A 19945-nucleotide genomic window follows, 5' to 3' on the forward strand; every position below is an offset into this window, starting at 1 on the left:
ATTGCTAAAAAGAGCTCAGAATTTGTCATCTTTTTAGGGTTGTCATAATTATTGATAATCATGATGAACTGATGACTTAAGAATGTCAGCACAGTTTCATTTTCTCAGAAAAATAGGAATCCAACAAGAAAATACTAAGGAATTAAACACACACAAATACGCAAAAGCAGTATTTCCTAGGAGATAAATGTTGCAAAATGAAATTGAGGGCACTTAACTCAGCCAGTTAGTGCGTTAACTAAGGAATGCTGCTGCACAACCAGCTATCACATTGTTGCCAAAAGTAGCACTATAAGAACACCAATGACAGACGCAGACTGAACACTGAGCCAGACTTAGCTCAAAAACAATCGTGGTGCTTGATCTGCAAGGAGACTGTGTCTCTTTGGCAGGTGCCATGATAATGAACTCAGCTACCTAACTATAAGGAAAAGCCTTCCTGGTGACTCATTACTGCTATTACATTAAGCCATAAAAATAGTTGTAAGATTCAAAAATAACAGGAAAACTGCAAAAATATTTTTATGGATTGTGAAGTTAGTAGAACTGTATGTTGCCATGCATATCTCTTGTTTACAATGTTGGCCTTTTTCTAATAAGGAAAGATCAGTTAAGTCAAAAGCAAAGGAGAATTTCAATGTGTATTAGGTGTATAATAATTGTTTTTTTTGAAGGAGTGTTTCTGTTTTGGCCACATCTGTATCGTTAACACACATACAGATGTTTCTCCATACATCTGAAAATATAATGGTACATAGATGCCTGTTCAATTTCAACAAATGATTGGATCTTAGCCATCAAAGAGGTCATTTTATTCCTTAAAGATTAGTTATATACCAGATTTGATGTGAAAGTCAAATTAGATAAAATGGTAGTTATTTACACTGAAATTTAGAAAAAAACAACACACACAAAAGAAAACATGAAACAAATAAACTCACCTTGACAACAGTAGTTTTGTGTCTTTCCAAAACCTGTACAGTCTGGGCAGTGTTGGAATCAATAACTAGAACCAGGGACTGACACCCATATGCAATCAAACCTTGCCAGCCCCTGGAAAAATAGCAATGTTACTATCAAACAAGGAAAGAAGTAAATGTGCAGACCATCAGTAGGTGTACTTGGATTTCATGAGATTTTTTTAGCTGTAAAGTCAAACTGTAGTAGCAATGATCTATACTTCATTAGAATTTCTGTAGCTGGATTTTCAACACAACTGATATTGTGTATAATAAGTAATAAAATAAAGCTGAACTGCAACTACAGCAGCATGGTTGATTTATTTGTGATTGCTTCTATATCATATGTTTTTAAAAAATCATTGTATCACTAAAACATTGTGTTTATTATGAAGAGAGGGCTTGTGTTAACTGTAATCTCCCTCTCCCCTACACTCTGCCTCTGTTTGGTCATTTTTAAAATTAAAATCATTTGGGGGCAAGAAGTGTGCCACTTGTTTGTACAACATCAAGCATGTTGTGTGCATGCTACTGGAAACAAATAAAAATAGTAAAACCTACCCAACAAAATAAAACTTGAAAACATACAAAACTCAATACCAGCACTCTACAGGGAGCAATTTTTCAACACAAGGCTAATGTATGTCAGAGGCTGTTTAAATGCTAAAAGGGTAGGCTAAAACTTACATAGTATGGCATGCTCCTTTTTAAGATATGAGATAATTCATAATTGTTGGGATATTGGTTGGTTGGTTGGTTTTTGCAGGGAAGGGGAGAAGTGACAGAGAAAAGGGGCATATTTTAAGTGAGTTTAGTAGTAGTCAAAAGTTTCAGCCTATTTGACCTCAGAGAAGAGGCTGACTGCTACATATGAGGACCACAAAAATATGAGGTTCAGCTAAATGGTTGAGGACAAACAAGAATAGGATTGGAGTCAAGGGGTTGAAGCAAAGAATCCAAAAGGGAACCAAGCACAGAACCCCAGATAATGTCCACTACTCTGAGTAAATATCGAGGGAATCAGTGGAGGGGAAGGTGTTGTCTTGACTTGACAGATATGGAAGCAGAAGTCCTCAGACAGAGGATTGGTTCAGTTATTTAAGCATGGGACTGAAAAATCAGGCAGCCTGTTCAGTTTCTCAAGCTGCAAAATGTGTATAATTTTAACCTCCCTGACAGAGCAGTTGTTTGGATTAGTTGGAGGACATACAGGGCATTGAATATATAATATTGCTTTTTATCTGCCATTTCATAGGTAGATAGGTGTATCATCTCTACAACACATAGCAGAAGGTTTCTACCATTTATGTTTGTCAACACTTACACCATATGTGGCTTGTCACACCAATAAAGGAGGCTGCAGAGAGCGAAGCCCAGCCAGTCCCACAGCACAGGTGATGGATGAGTGCTGGGTAGGACCCGACCAAAACTACCCCAGGGCCTCCACCCCCAGACAATTTACTGGGTCACAACAGGCCATAAACATTTACAAATGGGTCCTGAGCCAAAAAAGGTTGAGAACAACTTCTTTTGACCCTACACCAATATAAATATTTAACAGACAAAACCAGAAACAGTCATCGATGCACAGAAATTTAACAAAACTGAATTTGTCAAGAGCATGTTTATGATAAGTTTTTATTTGCAGGAAGTGAAACTGATCAGATCCTCCAAACTCAGTGCTGACAATTTTCACAATTATATAGCAAGTCCATAGGCGCCGACTCCGTTGGTGCTCCGGGGCTGGAGCACCCATGGAAAAAAAATAGGGGGTGCTCATCACACACTGGGATGACCAGCTGTTGGCAGCCAGGGATCAACAGTTTTGCGGGTGTCTCGGAAGATGAGCTGTTTCCTGCAGGTAGCCAGCGCGCAGCTGCGATCAACTGTTTGGCGGGCAAACTCAGATCAGCTGTTTCCCACCTCCCTGCTCTGGCAAGGGCTAATTGAGTCACACACACACACAAAAAAGCATTAGGGTTAGCCATGGGCAGGAGTGCAGGGCTATCAGCAGCAGCACAGCCAGCCCCTGCTCACCTAGGGCTGCCCCACACCTCTTAGGCTGTTGACCATGGCGTCCATGTGTTTGGTTACTCCCTGGCAGCCAGGCTCGACTCCGGCCACAGCAGGCATCAGGTGACCCAAAGGAGCCCAGCTAGGCTAGGGCTGGTGCAGTGGTGGATTAGGGGGAGGAGAAGCCCTGGACCCTGTCAGGAGCTGCACTGGGGGGAGGAGGAGGGAGGAAAAGCTTTGACCCCGGCAGGAGCCACGCTGCGGGGGGAGAAGCTCCGACCCCAGCAGAAGCCACGCGGGGAAAGGGAGGAGAAGCCCCGGACCCTGGCAGGAGTCATGCTGGCTGGCGGGGGGGGGGGGGGGGCAGTCAAGAGGCCCTGGACCCTGGCAGAACATTTGGGGCTGAAGTCCCTGGCACGGGAGCCCCAGCCACCCTAGTGGCAGAAGTTACAGGGCTGAAGCCCCAACCCCACTCTGTGCAGAGCTGGCCTGAGCCCCCCTCTCTCCCGTCTCCCCACACTCTCCAGCTGTGGAGAAATTCAGCCCAAATCTACCCACATTGGTATCTCCATTTCCCCCATCATTACACAGCCATGAATGGATTTAGCCTAGCAGGCAGGGTCAGCATTAGCCCCATTTGGCAGGTGGGATCTAGGGCACACAAAGGAGAAGTGACTTTCCCAAGGCTAAGCAGGGAGTCTGTGGCAGAGCAGAGAATCAAACCCACTAAGCCCGAGACCTGTGCCTTAGCCTCTAGGCAACCCTCCCACCCAAGGAGAGGGAACCTCCTCTGCCACTTTGAGTGTGTGGGTGGGAACAGGCACTAGACAGAGCCACCAGGAGGTGGGGAGCTTAGAGAGATGGGAAAAGGGACATGGGTGGGAAGCAAGAAGGGAGAAACATCAGGAAGGGGAGCAAGGACTTAGAGAAGAAACAAGAGAAAGGGAAAGGGGCAGGGAGAGCGAAAGGAAGGGAGAGGAGAAAGGAGCAGGGAGAGGGGAAAAACTCCCCAATGCTTGTCCCTCCCATCCACCTTCTTTCCACAGCCATCAGTGGCCTCAGCTCCCAAACAGGCGCTAAGCCGGTGTGAAGCCCAGAGCAAACGTAATGTCTTTACACTGGGATGTTAGTGAAGACAGCTTATAGCTGAATGTAATGAATTTAATATACAGATGCCCCCCGACTTACACAATCGTTCCGTCCCGGAAAGTCTTGCCTAACTAGAATTTTGCATAAGTTGGAAACATATACCTGTACATTACACAAAAATTTCCGCAACTCGAAAATCCTATTTCTAGCTTATGGAACTTTTTCCTTAAGTGCGAATTTGCATAAGTCAGGTTTTGCATAACCCGGGGAGCGTCTGTACTGTAATTCATGATAATGTAATGATATTTTTCATTACTATTTTAATAATGATTACATTGTTCAGATGCCAAATGATAGACACACATTCAATAACAGACTATGAAAAGTGTATAAATATGCTGAAAATTGCCAGTTTTGGGAGGAGGCTAAGCCCCCCCAAAAGCACACATCTCTCACCTTCAAGGCAAGAAGGGGCAGAAAGGAGTGAACAGTGGGCAGGAGATGCTCAGGGGATAGGACCTAGGGGAGGGGACAGAGCGGGGGCAGGAAGAGCTGGAATGGGGAAGAGTGAGGGCAGGACCTTGGAGAAGGGGGCAGAGCCGGGATGGGGCACCCACCAGCAAAACCAAAAGTCAGCACCTATGAGAAAGTCCCACGATATTTGGTGTCTGATTTAATGTTTCACCTCCTGCAGACAAGTGATTATGTGGGAATCTCAACTTTATATTTTCCTACTCCTTCCGTTTGTGGAAAGAAACTGAAAACATGACTATAGTGTACCCTATACCAAGCAAAGGCTCAGAAACCTAAGAAGTCAAATAAAAGAACACCTGTTTTTTTTTAAACATGTTTAAAGCTCATGTTTTCAGTGTTTGAGGCTGCCCATGCTGTACTCTTAGAAAAGTGAGTAACAACCTTCCCAGTCACAGAGAAAGTGGGTCAGGCACAGTCCCTCGTTGACAATTGTCTCTGAAAGGCCGGAGCAGGAGGGAGGGCATAGTTCGCTCCCCCACTCCAAAGACTCTGGTCCTCGATCTCTCTAGCGCCCAGCCTCTCCCCGAAAGGCCTCTCCCCCCTGCACCCCTAGGCCAGGGCTTCCTAGCCTCTCTCCCCCACCAGCCCCCCTTCCTCCTCCGGGGCTCCAAGGCCTCCTTTCCTATTGGTTCATCAACCGACTCTAAACCAGAAGCCGCCCCCCATCCCCAGCCAGGGCCCTTCACTCTCACTCACTCTCTCACACCCCCACCCACCGAGCCCGGGCCCCTCACGCCCCCCCCAAGCGAGGGCTCCCTTGCCCGGCCGCGCACTCACCAGTCCACCGCCCCCTTGTTCTGCGCGCTCAGGGCTCCGGTGAGGGTCCGGGCCGACAGCCGGATGTTCACCGTGTAGGGCAACATACTGTGCAGGGGGAGCCCGCAGCGGCGCGCTGGACCCCGGGCGGCGGCGGCGGCCCGCCCTGGCTCTGCGCGGGGCGGGGGTAGCCGGGCTCTGCGCGGCAGCTGGGAAGCCTCAGCCCGGCGCCTCAGCAGGAAGCGTCGCGGGGCAGTCCGCCGCCGATCCCGTTCCCCAGCTGTCCGGGCCGCCCCAGCGCCTGGGGCACTTTGGTTCCGCCGCGGCAGGGAGTCGCTGAGCGGCGGAGCCCGAGCCCCCACCTCGTGCCGCTTCTGCCTCCCCAGCTCACCCACAGCGCTGCCCCGGAGTCAGCGCCTCCAAGCAGCACCGCACCGGGGAGCCGCTTGCGCCGCCCCAGACACCCAACCTCCCCTCTCCGCGCAGCGCTACAAAGCAGCCGCATCCAGCCGCTGCTTCCGGTCAGGTTTTCCTACTTTTTTGGCAGCAGTCACCCAGAGGCCACGCAATGAACCCGTTCTCCTGGCTGGACAACACCAAAAAACACGGATCCAGCACCAGGAGCCGTCCGATTATTGACAAATTCGGGGGGGTGGCCCAACCTCACAGTGTACCATCTAAATAGGAAACAAATGTGGCCACTCCTATTTCAGTGGGAATATCTGGATCTTGATCCATCCTGGCCCAGTAGCTCTGGAAAAAGACTTATCTGTGATTTGGATCTTGTCATTTTTTAAAGCCCAATGCCCCAACTCTATTGTTTCAGCACCTACTACGCCACAACACCCAGCCTCTGTTGCAAACTGATAGAGCAGCACTGTAAAAAATAGTTAGCCAGCAGCTGAATCGAACCATTTTTGGGTTTTTTTAATCCTCATCCCCAAAATTTTACCAGCTACATGGCAGCTATTCCAATTACACTACAATAATCCAGATCCCCACACAGCCCTCCTCACAAGGAGCGCAAAAGCAGGTATCCTGTACTTGTCTACTGTTATTAGCCCCAACCCTGGCTCTCTTTGCCACCCTGTTTGTACTTACGTAAAAACCTATTGCCATTCCTACTTAGCCATTACAACCCAGGTTCTGAGTACTGAGACATCCTAGTGCAAGAGCACCTCAAAAGCACACATTGTGTGTTTTTGCAGTGGTACTGCACCAGTTTGCAAAATAATACAGGGAAGCAAAAGGGAGGGTCCAGGTTTTCCTACTTACATAGAAGAAGCTACACTTGTTTGGTTGTTTTATTTAGATTTCTATTTGAGTGATCGCTACTAAAAATAGACTCCATTTGCTATAGTCAGGTTTTTCAGTGCTGGGGCGCACAGGGATCCAGATTATTTTGGTGGAGTAGGGGCAGCTGCTATTCTCTATTCATGCCATGGAATTTGTGAGGCAGAGGCAAGGATCAGATAGATCCAGATGTCAGTTTTTTGTGGTGAAGTTGTATGTGGTTGTATGGGCGTTCCGTTTTTTTTTTTTTTTTTTTTTTTTGGTGCAGTGGGATTGACTAAATATTGTCTCTGGTTGCAAAGGAATTTGGGAACTGGGGGCCAAAAATTGGCAATCTCCAGGTACTGGAGTATTGTTATGCCAGTTTGCAGCAGGGCCTACATTTTGGGGTATATTATTAGGTGCTACTACACTTTTTCTTATTTATGTAATAAACAGTTGTTGGGCTTCCATTCAAATAGCCATCTGCGGCTTATGGTTTCTTCTATCTGCTCCTTAGGACCCTGCTCTTAGAACAAATACATAGCTGTATAAAATTGTCAGCTAAAACACTACAATGGAGAAATGGAGAATAGAACTCAAGATCTTCAGATCCCAAAACACTGGTATTTATTCTTTGAGATGAAGTTTCTGTTTACTAGTAGTACTAACAGGACTTTTTTCTTTTTATAATCCACCACTAGGGGCAACATAATCGTACACACCTAGAGTTCAATCTGCCAAAGTGCTGAACACACTGAATTCTTACTAATTGTAATTGTCCCTTTGTTGCCGGCACCCAGTGCCGAGAGGCAAAACAACAGCAGGGGTTGGTTCGCTACCCGGTCTGCTTCACCCAATAATCACAACGGGGTGGAGAAGCAGAAAAGTTTATTTGCAGCTGCAAAAAGGTACAGGGAGAATAGAATTTCAAATCCTACACACACAGCAGGAAGTTACACAGGCTTTTATACATCCTTTCTTCAGCATACTTATCCAATAGCAAGCTGCCCTAAGTATCCATATAGCCAGCCAATCCAGTTACAAAAAACAAAGGAACTAGCTGGTATCATTTGTTAAACTATACATAAAGCTGCTTTATTCAGCATTGTTCTTCCATATCTGCCCTGTTTGGCCTTGTTTCATTTCAGGCAGTCTGACTCTGCAACATATTGTTGCAGATCCTCAGCATAACTGCTGCGAGTGCCTCTAGGCAGGGGGGCCAAGGACACTTGGGCCTAGTACGCATAGCTGCTGCAAGTGCCTCCAGGCGGGAGGGGGTCAAGGACTTGGGCCCAGTGCGAGGGGGCTTCATCGACACTTGGGGGCTTCCATCCCTTCGAGTTACCTAGTGGCCATGCCCCAGTGTCCCCAACACCTTTGCTAATATGGTACATTAGACTTTGTGTCCTTGAGTGTGCTGCTGTTGCTTCTCTCCCTATCCTCTCAGAGTGGAAAGGAATTCCCTAGTCACATTTCTATCCAGTTCCTTCAACTGGAGTTGAAGGAGTGAAAGAGTCATCTGATCAGATACTGGGCTGAAAAAGAACATCACACAGCAGGAGGGAAGTAGAGGAAAGTGAAAGCTCTTTCCAGGTTGCATCATTTGTCTCACTGAAGAAATCGACAAGATCCTCAACAGAGAGAAAGAGGAAGCATGTGAAAGATTTTGAGGGGATATGCTAAGGAGGAGAAGTGGTACTGGCCACTCCTCCCTGACTCAAACAGGTTGAAGAAGTCAGAGATGCAGTGCTGAACGAAAAGGAAAAGCTGCAGTGAAAGAACCTTGGGTTTTATCTAAAGGTGTTTAGCAGCAGGAAAGAAAAAAAAAAAAGAGGAAAAGGATGTAAGTTGCCATGCAATGTTGGGGAAACAAATAGTTTGCTAAAGAGAGGGGGGAGCTGAAGGAGGACATCGACCTCTTGGAGGTTAGTGAGGGAAGGAGGGGCAGCAAGAAGGCAATGATGTTAATGCACATGGTGGGAAGTCCTGGGTCAGTGAACAGTATTAAAGGAGATAATGTGATCAGCGAGATGGCCTCTTCATAATAATTACTCTTGAGAAATGTCTTTCACTGCTGCAAATGTAAAACTAACTGTTTCTGCAGTTGGTTATCTTCTTCTAATGAGAAGTACTTCTGATGTTGGAACAGAACCTGTCATATTCTTGTGCGACTCTGTTCTATGGATGCAATGCCAATAATTAGACTATAATAGTATTATCAAATATATAGCAGTGCAGTCAGGCCCAGACCCTAAAGAATATTTAGGCAGCTAGTTCCCATTGAAGTCAGTGGTGTTATGCCCCTAAATACCCTTGCAGACCTGGGTCTTAGTTCCCACACTAATAATATAGCTGTGAAACCTCAGAGAGAAAAACAGCAGCCTGTCTTGAGAAAATGAGTCAAAAATGACCCTCTGGAAAATATGGGGTAAGCTCAGTGACTATCCAGTCTCAGGCATGTTGCAGCTCATCCCCCATTTCTTTATCTGTAAATGTAGTGAATTTTTAAGCAAGCTCCATTTGGGCAGAATAAGGAAGGGCAGTACACAGGAAGCTTTGGTCAAGGGCAGCTGGCCTTTAGTGGCCGTATTCAGGAGTGATAGGTTCTAGGTGGCTTAGGTCCAGGCTGGCAGCTTTCAGTAATATTTAGCAAAATTTTGCAGCATATGATATTTACGTGCTGTGTTCATAAGCTTTTCAGAAGGAACTTTGAAGCCCAAGAGATGGAAGCTTCTTCATTTAAACTTTTTCCTTCTAAAACCACAGAAAATAAAATGCAAAAATCTACATTAAGGTTGCACAGCTAGGCCCTAATTCAGAAAAGCAGTTAAGCACATGCTTGACTTTAAACACATGAGTAATCGCATTCACGTTCAGCAGAGCACCTGCTTCACTTTAAGCATTGCAGTCAATTGGACTTTACACCCCAGTTCAGCAAAATGTGTAAGCACATGATGAATTCCATCCATATTCAGTAAACACTTAGGGATTGGTCAGCAAATTAAGCTACATTATGTAGATCAGAAAATGCTGGGATAAAGTGAGAACTGCCAAAAGTCAAGCTGAGTTAGAATTGCGAAGCCAATTAAAACCAATAGTGAAAGGTTCTTTAGTTACGTAAATAAAAAGAGAACAAGAAAAGAAGTGGAGCTGCTATGCAGTCAGGGTGGGGGAGAAATTAAAAATTATGTAGGTATGGCCCAAAAACTAAATGCAAACTTTGCCTCAGGGTTTCAATAAGGATGATAATTTATAACATGGATGGAAAAGGCAGGATAGCTAATGGGAAAGTCTATATAGAAATGAAAATTACCACAACTAAGGTGGAAGCCACATGCAAAGAGATGAATGTGCTCTAACCAGGGGGACCATCACAGGATACTTAAAGAACGGGCAAATGAAATTGCAAGTCTGGTAACAAGGATTCTTAATAAATCTATCAAATCAGGGGTGATATTGTATGACTAGAGAATAGCTAATATTGTACCTACAGGGAAACCTTCCCAACTGTAGGAACAGTTGGACAATGTAAAAAGCTGCCTAGGGAAGCTCCTTCATTGAAGGTTTTCAAAAAGAGGCTGGATAGCCATCTGTGTAGGATGGTTTAGACTCAACAAATCCTGCATCTTGGCAGGAGGTTAGACTAGAAGACCCTTGCAGTCCCTTCTAACCCTGTGAGTCTATGATTTAAGAAAAGGCGGGGGGGATGACCCAGGCATATACAGATCTGTTAATCTGGCCTCAATAGTATACAAGGCTTTAGAATAAATTCTGAAGAAAAGAATAATAAAAGACATGAAGGTAATGGATGTAATGGGATAAGATGCAACATGGATTTAGCAAAGTTAGAATATGGCAGTATCTGGTATCTTTCTTTGGTGAGATAATGGATTTTTTTTAGACAAGGAAAATGTGATTGATCTAATCTATCTGGACTTTAGTGAAGCATTTGACATAGTGCCATATGGGAAAATATTCATTAAACAGGAGAAAATGGGGATCTGTACAAGAATTGTAAGGTGGGTAAGGAACTGGCTAAAAGTGAAATTATAACAGTTGGTGTTGAAAGAACAACTATCGGACTGAAGGGGGGTTGCTAATGGAGTTCTTCAAGGTTCGGGCTTGGGACTGATCTTATTGAATATTTTAATTAATGACCTAGGCACAAAGTCCTACAAAAAGTGGGGGTGTACTAATGGAATTTGCTGATGACACAAAGGTGGGAGGCACTGTGAATACAGAGAAGGATGGGATATTTACAGGAAGAATTGGATGACCTTGATGACTGGAGTAATAGAAATGGAATGAAATTTAATAGTACAAAGTGAAAGGTGTTGCATGTAGGACTAAAAGAATTTCTGCTCTAAACTAGGGGCTCATCTCTTGGAAATGAGAGAGGAGAAGAAAGAGTTGGGTGTATTAATCAACCAGTGTTTAACTATGAGCCACCAATCTGATGTGGCCATGAAAAAGGCAAATGCAATCCTCATATATCAGGTGAGGTATTTCTGGTAGAGATAGTGAAGTATCAATGCCATTGCATATGGTACTGGTGAGACCTGATCTGGAATACTATGTACAGTTCTGGTCACCCATGTTCAAGAAAGATGAATACATACTGGAACAGGTTCAGAGAAGAGATATGACTGCTCTCTGTAAATACATGATGGGGGGTAAACACTAGGGAGGTAGAAGAGCTATTTAAAATAAAGGACAATATTGATACAAGAAAAAAGCGGTATAAATTGGCCATGAATACATTTAGGCTAGAAATGAGAATTAGGTTTCTAACCATCAGAAGAGTGATGTTCTGGAACAGCCTTCCAATAGGAGCAGTGGGGGCTAAATAGCCTTACTAGTTTTAAGATGGAGCTTGATACATTTGTGAACAGTATTACATGATAAGATTGCCTGTGATAGGAGGAGACTGGACTCAATGACTTTGTCAGTCCCATCCAGCCCTATGTCCTATGTCAGGGGAGTGCAAACTACGGCCCACCAGCTGTTTTAATCCGGCCCTCGAGCTCCCACTGGGGAGCGGGGTCTGGGGCTTGCTCTGCTCTGGCGCTCCAGCTGGGGAGCAGGATCGGGGACTGTTCCACATGGCTCCCTGAAGCAGCGGAAAGCCCCCCTCCGGCACCTACGCATAAGGGCAGCCAGGGGGCTCCACTCTGCATGCTGCCCCCGTCCCAAGTGCTGCCCCCGCAGCTCCCATTGGCCAGGAACTGCAGCCAATGGGAGCTGCAGAGACGGTGCCTGTGGACGGGGCAGCATGCAGAGCCACCTGGATGCACCTCTGCCTAGGAGCTGGAGAAGGGACATGCTGCTGCTTCCAGGAGCCGCTTGAGGTAAGCGCTGCCTGGAGCCTGCACCCCTGAGCCTCTCTCCATGTCCCAACCCCCTGCCCATCCCTGATCCCCCTCCTGCTCTCCAAACCTCTCATCCTTAGCCCCTCCCCATAGCCCGCACCCCCAGCCAGAGCCCTCACCCACCCCCTCACCTCACTCCCCCATCCCAAACCAGAGCCCCCTCCCGCAACCTGAACTCCTCATTTCTGGCTCCCAGTACGGAGCCCGCATCCCCAGCCAGAGCCCTCACCCTCTCCCTCATCCCAACCCCAATTTTGTGAGCATTCATGGCCCGCCATACAATTTCTATTCCCAGATGTGGCCCTCAGACCAAAAAGTTTGCCCACCCCATCCTATGTGCTTGAATTCCATTGACTTCAATGGAATTTAAACATGTGCTTAAATGCTTTACTGAATAGGTGTGCTTTGCTAACCTGGGGCGTATGGCTTTGCTGAATAAGAATGTGATTATTCATGTTGCTGAACTGGGGATTCAAAAGTCAGGAAATGCCAAAATGATCAGGTTGGAAATGCAGATATAACTCCACCCACTTGTACATATGCATTACGATAGTTGTATACATAATCTCATACTGTTTCTCACATAATACAATAGACTATCATACCATCATATTAACAGTTTATCTTGGTAGTTCATGTCCAGATTTTGTGAGATGCTGAGCTCCCTGAACTCCAGGGAAGTTGAGGTCTCTTAGCACATTCTGAAGGCTTGTAGCCTCTCACAAGCCTTATTTTAAAATTGAACCAAAGGAAGGAAGATTGAGTCTGCGAAATATCAGTTCTTTCTCTTCCTAAAACTGAAACTCTTGAGATCTGCTGTCACCTTGCCTTGCACACCTAAAAGAATCTTGCTGAGAAAGGCAAAGGGAAGGAAAATGAAAAAAAAAAGTGGAAGAAATAATCACCCTCTCCCTTAACATCACTCTAGCTGAGTGTGAATCATGGCTCACCCGAAGGTTCTTGTGGATGGTGAGTCACTGCCATTAAAATAACATTCTGAATAGCTCACTAGCCTTGGGTTAGGATGGCACTGAAAATCCCACCTGCGTCAGATTTAAAAGAACCTATCCAGCTTTGTTAACTGATAGCAGTGTCTGTTATTGAGAGCTTTCTTTGTTGAACAGATGTTCATCTTGCTGCAGCCTAGGCAAAGCCAGATTTATAAATGTTAATGCCTTGTCATATTCAAACTAAGGGCAAAGGCCTACAAGCAAATTCCAAATAGAAAGTTGGAAGTGAAAAGCATCAATACCTTTCCCAGATCTGAAGAAGAGCTCTGGGTATTTCGAAAGCTGGTCTGTTTCGCCAACAGAAGGTGTCCAATAAAAGATATTACCTGACCCAACTTGTCTTTCTGATATCCTGGGACCAAGACATCTACAACAACACTGCAAACATAAAAGTAACTTAGTTAGATTCTATTAAAACAGGAAATGAGAAGTCCTTGCTCTCTTTTTAAAGTGCATGAAAACCAGTTCAAAATGACTAATACAATGTCATTTTCTCTATAGCCGCTTTCATGGATGAACCACAAGATAGTTCCCATCCTTTTGCAAACAGAACATAAGAATGGCCATACTGGGTCAGACCAAAGGCTCATCCAGCCCAGTATCCTGTCTACCAACAGTGGGCAATGTCAGGTGCTGCAGAGGGAGTGACCCTAACAGGTAATGATCAAATGATCTCGCTCCTGCCATCCATCTCCACCCTCTGACAAACAGAGGCTAGGGACACCATTCCTTACCCATTCTGGCTAATAGCCATTAATGGACTTAACCTCCATTAACAAACTGCTGGGAGTAGTTATATAGGATTTTTGAGTAACAGCAAGGACAGGATCACATTTGTTTTATAAAACACAGATGATTATCAATTTCTATTCTATACTTCTTGCATGTGGAGGCTTCTATTTAGGAAAATTATTACAATGTTCACAGTCTATATGATCTTTACCTCTACCATTACCTTTATTCTGTGACTTTTTCTGAGCCTATTTCTTTGCAACAAACTCTCTACCCTCTTTTACAAATAAATACAGAAATAGAATATTCAAGGTATTGTGATATGGTGTTGTTTGCCATTCAGTCTGCACAATGCTGGAGATTGGCCCAGTCCCATGTCTGCCATGAAGAGTAACAGAAACAATGAGCCTCAGTGCAAATGTCCTAGCTTTCCCCAGATAGCCCAATTTCCATAGGATTTTCCCATTGACCTTGGAATAACTGCAGGAATGGAGGGGTCATGCACCCTGTCAAGTAGGCAGGGTGGTAAAGCCAATTCTACTTCCTAAAAGTAACCTTTGGTTGAAAGTGCATACCCTCAAGGTTACAGAGTTTTTTACTTACCCTCAGCCTTCAGGCAGCTTTTTTTCACAGAAGGGTATCCTAGAAGTGTAGGACTGGAAGAGAGCTCAGTAGTTCATCTAGTCCAGTGCCCTGCACTCAAGACAGGACTAAGTAATAACTAGACCATTCCTGACAGGTGTTTGTCTAACCTGTTCTTAAAAACCTCCAGTGACTGAGATTCCACAACCTCCTTATGCAGTTTGTTCCACTGGTTGACTATCCTGACAGCTAGGAAGTTTTTCCTAATGTCCAACCTAAACCTCCCTTGCTCCAATTTAAGCCTCTTGCTTCTTGTCCTATCCTCAGAGATTAAAGAGAACAAACTTTCACCCTCCTCTTTGTATCAACCTTTCATGTACCTGAAAACTATTATCATGTTTTTTCTCAGTCGTCTCTTGTCCAGACTAAACAAACCCATTTCTTTCCAATCTTTCCTCCTATGTCATGTTTTCTACACCTTTAATCATTTTTGTTGCTCTCTTCTGGACTTTCTCCAATTTGTCCACATCTTTCCTGAAATGTAGCACCCAGAACTGGACACAATACTCCAGATGAGGCCTTATCAGTGTGGAGTAGACTGAAAGAATGACTTCTCATGTTTTGCTTACGACATTCCTGCTGATACATCCCAGAATGATGTTTACCTTTTTTGCAGCGCTATTACTCTGTTGACTCATATTTGGCTTGTGATACACAGTAACCTCCATATCCCTTTCCACAGTACTCCTCCTTTTTGTATGTGTGCAGTAGTAGTTCCTTCCTAAGTGGTGTACTTTGCATTTGTCCTTACTGAATTTCATCTTATTTACTTCAGACCATTTCTCCAGTTTTTCCAGATCATTTTAAATTATAATCCTTCCTCCAAAGCACTTGCAAAACCCCACCCCTCAGCTTGGTATCATCCATAAAATTTATAAGTGTACTCTCTATGCCATTATCTAAATCATTTATGAAGGTATTGAACAGAATCGGGCTCAGAACCAGTCTCTGCAGGATCCCATTCGATATGCCCATCCAGCTTGATTGTGAACCACTGATGATTACTCGCTGCAAACACTTTTTCAACCAGTTATGCACCCAACTACTTGTAGCTCCATCCAGGCTATATATGTTTGTTTATGAGAAGGTCATGCAAGACAGTATCAAAAGCCTTACTAAAGTCAAGAAATACCACATCTACCACTTGCTCCTTTCCACAAGGCTTGTTACCCTGTCAGAGAAAGCTCAGAGGAAAACTGTAATCTTGCAGTTCCTCACTGTGCATGTGCCTAATTATTCTACTGCGCAGAGAGATCAGATTAATGTGTGTCTGAAGAAAACTGGAACAAGGCTGGGCCCTGGTCAATATGAGAGCAGCACAGTATAACAGAGCAGAGAATGAGTTTTCTCCTGCTTTATTGCTCTTGGCTGTGTCTGACCTGTGCTGTCTATAATAACTGGAGGTTTGCAGTTATGAACAGTGCATTGTGCCTATAACCCCTTTAAAAAAAGATGGACATATTTGCTGTTCTATCTGGCTTGGACAGACTTCTGTGGAGGAAAAGTCAACTTACTACTGAGGATTTGGAGTCATATGCTATAATGATGTTGGACAGACTGCAATAATGGGTCAGTTTAATCTTGCGGATGAGGGATAAAACTAACCATAAAAAAGATTAAAAGCTTTTGAAAAGAGAATAATCCTGTTTTCCAGGCAACATATTCTATTTCAGCTTATACTGTGATGAAATAATTAACAATATAGATATATTTGCAGAGGTAAATTACTGCCGCATCTACTCTGTAGGTACTAATTAGGATGTATTAGTCTGTTAAACACAATTCAAATACAGTGGCAGAAAAGTCAAAAATGAGATGAAGGGGGGTCTTGTGGATAAAGTTACGGGGCTGGGACTCTGGATAATTGGATTCAATTACTGGCTCTGCTACAAACTTCCTGTGTGACTTTGGGCAAATTACTTAATCCCTTTAGGTCAAATTCTACAATCCTTACTCATACTGAATAGTGGCTCCCAGCCCTAAACAACCCATTTTGCACACACACACCCAGCCCTCCTCTCTATGCCAGGGCTTGTGATGGGTTCTCGGAAGGCAGCCTGACATCTGTCTTTCCCAGAGCCTGCACCAGGGAGATCATCCCCTAGCTTGAAAGCAGGCGTTTCAGTACCTTTTATAACACTTCCATCCTTCTACCTAGCATAAAGAGGCCAGAGTGGGGATTGAGGACCTCACCTGAGCTGTTTGTAGACCCCCTAATATTATTCTTACCAGTTTAGGTTAAAAACTTCCTCAAGGTACAAACTTTGCCTTGTCCTTGAACCCTATGTGGCCACCACCAAGCGTGTTAAACAAAGAACAGGGAAAGAGCCCACTTGGAGATGTCTTCCCCCCAAAACATCCCCCCAAGCCCTACACCCCCTTTTCTGGGGAAGGCTTGATAAAAATCATCACCAATTTGCACAGGTGAACACAGACCCAAACTCTTGGATCTTAAGAACAATGAAAAAACAATCTGGTTCTTAAATGAAGAATTTTAATTAAAGAAAAGGTAAAGAATCACCTCTGTAAAATCAGGATGGTAAATACCTTACAGGGTAATCAGATTCAAAACATAGAGAATCCCTCTAGGCAAAACCTTAAGTTACAAAAAGACACAAAAACAGGAATATACATTCCATTCAGCACAGCTATTTTACCAGCCATTAAACAAAAGAAATTAACACATTTCTAGCTAGATTACTTACTGACTTTTTACAGGAGTTCTGAGCTACATTCCTGATCTGTTCCCGGCAAAAGCATCACACAGACAGACCCTTTGTTTGCCCCCCCCCCCTCCAGCTTGAAAGTATCTTGTCTCCTCATTGGTCATTTGGGTCAGGTGCCAGCAAGGTTATCTTAGCTTCTTAACCCTTTACAGGTGAAAGGGTTTTGCCTCTGACCAGGAGGGATTTTATAGCACTGTATACAGAAGGGTAGGTTCCCTTCCCTTTATATTTATGACAGCCCATTATTAAATATTTGTTCCCCATGTAGATATTTGTAGATTGTAATCAAGTCACCCCTTAACCTTCTCTTTCTTAAATTATATAGATTCAGCTCTTTGAGTCTATCACTAGAAGGCACATTTTCTAATCTCTTAATCATTCTCATGGCTCTTCTCTGAACCCCTATCTGGACCTATTGATTTAGAAATGTCTAACTTTTGTAGCTTCTGTTTAACATTCTTCAGAGATGCTAGTAGAATGAAAAAAGTGTTATCCCCACATGATATGATATATGGGTATATCATTGGTTTTTCCCCAAATACAGCATAAAATTATGTAATTCTTCTGTCTTTTCTGCATTATTATTAATAATTCTACCATTTCCATCTAGTAATGGACCAATATCATTGTCAGGATTTTTTTTGTTTCTAATGTATTTTAAAAACCTCCTTTTTTTTGTCCTTAAGTCTGCTGTCCATAGATTTTGCCTTGTGTCCCTTTACTTCCCTTATCAATTTTCTGTAATCCCTACCATCTGATTTATATTAATTTCAACCAAATTCCCCTTTCTTCTGTTGTTTTATATGTTGACAGCTACCTTTACTTCTCTTCTAAACTAGGTTGTTTTTTTTAATCAGCACAGCCTTCTTCCTCAGTTGTGGGATTGTAGGCTTTGGGGAATCTAGTAAGGTGTTCTTAAATTATTCCTAATTATCTTTCACCATTTTCTATTAAGTTCTTCCTCCCAACTGATTTGGCCCATAATTGTTTTCAGCTTTGTGAAACTGGCCCTATTAAAGCACCAAGTATATACATTACTGATATGGACTTTATTCTGCTTGCACATTATACATGTGATCAAGTCATGATCATGTGTACCTAAGCTACCATTAATTTTTAGTTCTGTTATCAGTCCCTCTTTTTCTGTTAAGACCAGTTATAAGAAAAAATTCCCCCATGCTGGCTGCAATACTTTTTGAGTTAGGAAGTTGTCAACTGTAATGCTTAGGAGTTCCAAGGATGTTTTTGTACCGGCAACATGGGACCTCCAGCATGTGTCATTCAACTTGAAGTCCCCCATGATCATGCAGCTTTTTTCTCCCTACACATTATAGATATGTGCATAAGGAAGTGATTATCCTGTTCCCCGGTGTAATTTGGTGATCTGTAGCAGACATCAACTAATAGCCCATATTGTGGTTTATCTGTTAGAACATTGATCCATAAGCATTCAAGATCATTTTCTTCTGAATTATCAGTGACTCAGGAACAAGTAATGCAATTTTTGACATACAGGGCCACTCCCTCCCTTTTTGCCCACTCAATCCTCCCTAAAAATCAATGGTTATAACTTATTTAACATTCCAATCATGCAAATCATCCCATGAGGTTTCAGTAATACTAACTAGATTGAATTTATGCATGAACAATTGCAAATGAGCAATTCCAATTCTTCTTGTTTGTTACCCAGACTCCTAGCACTAGATGCAGTGCAAGTTTATTTGGGGTTTTTTTAAGTGTGTTTATAATTGTCTAAAAGAGGAAAATCATGTTTTTGTCACCCCTGACTAATCTGGAAATAAACTGAGACTGTTTCTCTCTTTGTATGACATTAAAGTTTCATGTTGTGATTTAAAATGGTTTGCACTTGTCCTGAACTTTTCCCATTTATTCAGTGATGTTCTGTTGTATGATTTGCACATTGTTTACTTATTGGCTCCATTCACCTAATCATGTCCAATGGCCCTGACGTATATAATATCAAAAGTGCACTATGGAGGTGGTATAGGTCCATCTCTAATTCTTCTGTTCATAAGGTAAAGTTAAGTAATATCCACAGTTTAAAAAAAAAACAAATGATGTTCTCTTACTGCAGCTTAGAGTCACTGATCTTTTTAATGTACACAATGACTTCTGTTGTGGATAGATTAATCTTAGTGCAGATTCTATATTGCTAATAAAATATCTGACATGAACTCTTACCCGAGAAGATTTTATTTATGTGTCCCATAAAGTAGGAAGCCAGTGCTTTCTTGAATCATAGATTAATGTCATAGATAATGACTGCCAGATTGGCCTTTACAGTCACCATTCCCAGTAATTGCTCAGACTCATCAGTTTGGGACTATCTTAAGTATGAAAGGAAGTGTATAAAAACAAAATCTGTGGTATTCTAGTCATGCCTACTGTAACTCTGCCATCAGTCAAAACAATTCCTACCCGGGAAAAAATGCTGGTTATAATTTTTCACTAGATACTAAACTAGACCAACAATCAAATGGGAAAGAAATTTCTCCCAGTCTCACTGAGGTTTTCATTTTAAATTGTTTTTAATGATATTTCATTAATTCCAATAAATGATTATCTCAAAATGTTCCACTATAAAGACTGCTTCTAGAAGGAAAAGTAATCTGGTGGCTAAGTCACTGGACTGGGATATGGGGAACCTGCTTTCAGTTCCTCCCGTAGCCACAAGCTTCTCGTGTGACTTTGGACAAATCCTTTCACCGACATTGTACCTCAGTTCCTGATCTGTAAAATGGGGATAATACTTAATCCTTTTGTGCAGTGCTCTGATACTATGGTGATGAGAGCCATATAAATACCTATCTAGATAGATG

At 43.3% G+C, this 19945-nt stretch overlaps 1 protein-coding gene across 5 annotated transcripts in view; it reads right to left on the reverse strand.

Annotated features, from left to right (window-relative positions):
• Positions 1 to 5585, reverse strand: part of WDR11 (WD repeat domain 11) — a 74507-nt gene extending 68922 nt beyond the window's left edge. For 2 of the 5 annotated variants that reach the window (XM_075131054.1, XM_048857201.2), the window contains exons 1-2: positions 5373 to 5584; positions 942 to 1053 (exon numbers count right to left, since the gene is read on the reverse strand). In XM_075131054.1, coding sequence (XP_074987155.1) covers positions 942 to 1053; positions 5373 to 5458 — 198 coding nt within the window. In that variant the 5' untranslated portion in view covers positions 5459 to 5584. Of the gene's footprint in view, positions 1 to 941; positions 1054 to 5372 lie in introns of all 5 variants that reach the window. The other 3 variants (XM_048857203.2, XM_048857202.2, XR_007357547.2) reach the window with 2 other exon arrangements.
• Between the last annotated feature and the right edge of the window lie 14360 nt (positions 5586 to 19945).

Source organism: Caretta caretta, chromosome 7 (genome assembly GCF_965140235.1).
Source record: "Caretta caretta isolate rCarCar2 chromosome 7, rCarCar1.hap1, whole genome shotgun sequence".
Lineage (NCBI taxonomy): Eukaryota > Metazoa > Chordata > Testudines > Cheloniidae > Caretta > Caretta caretta.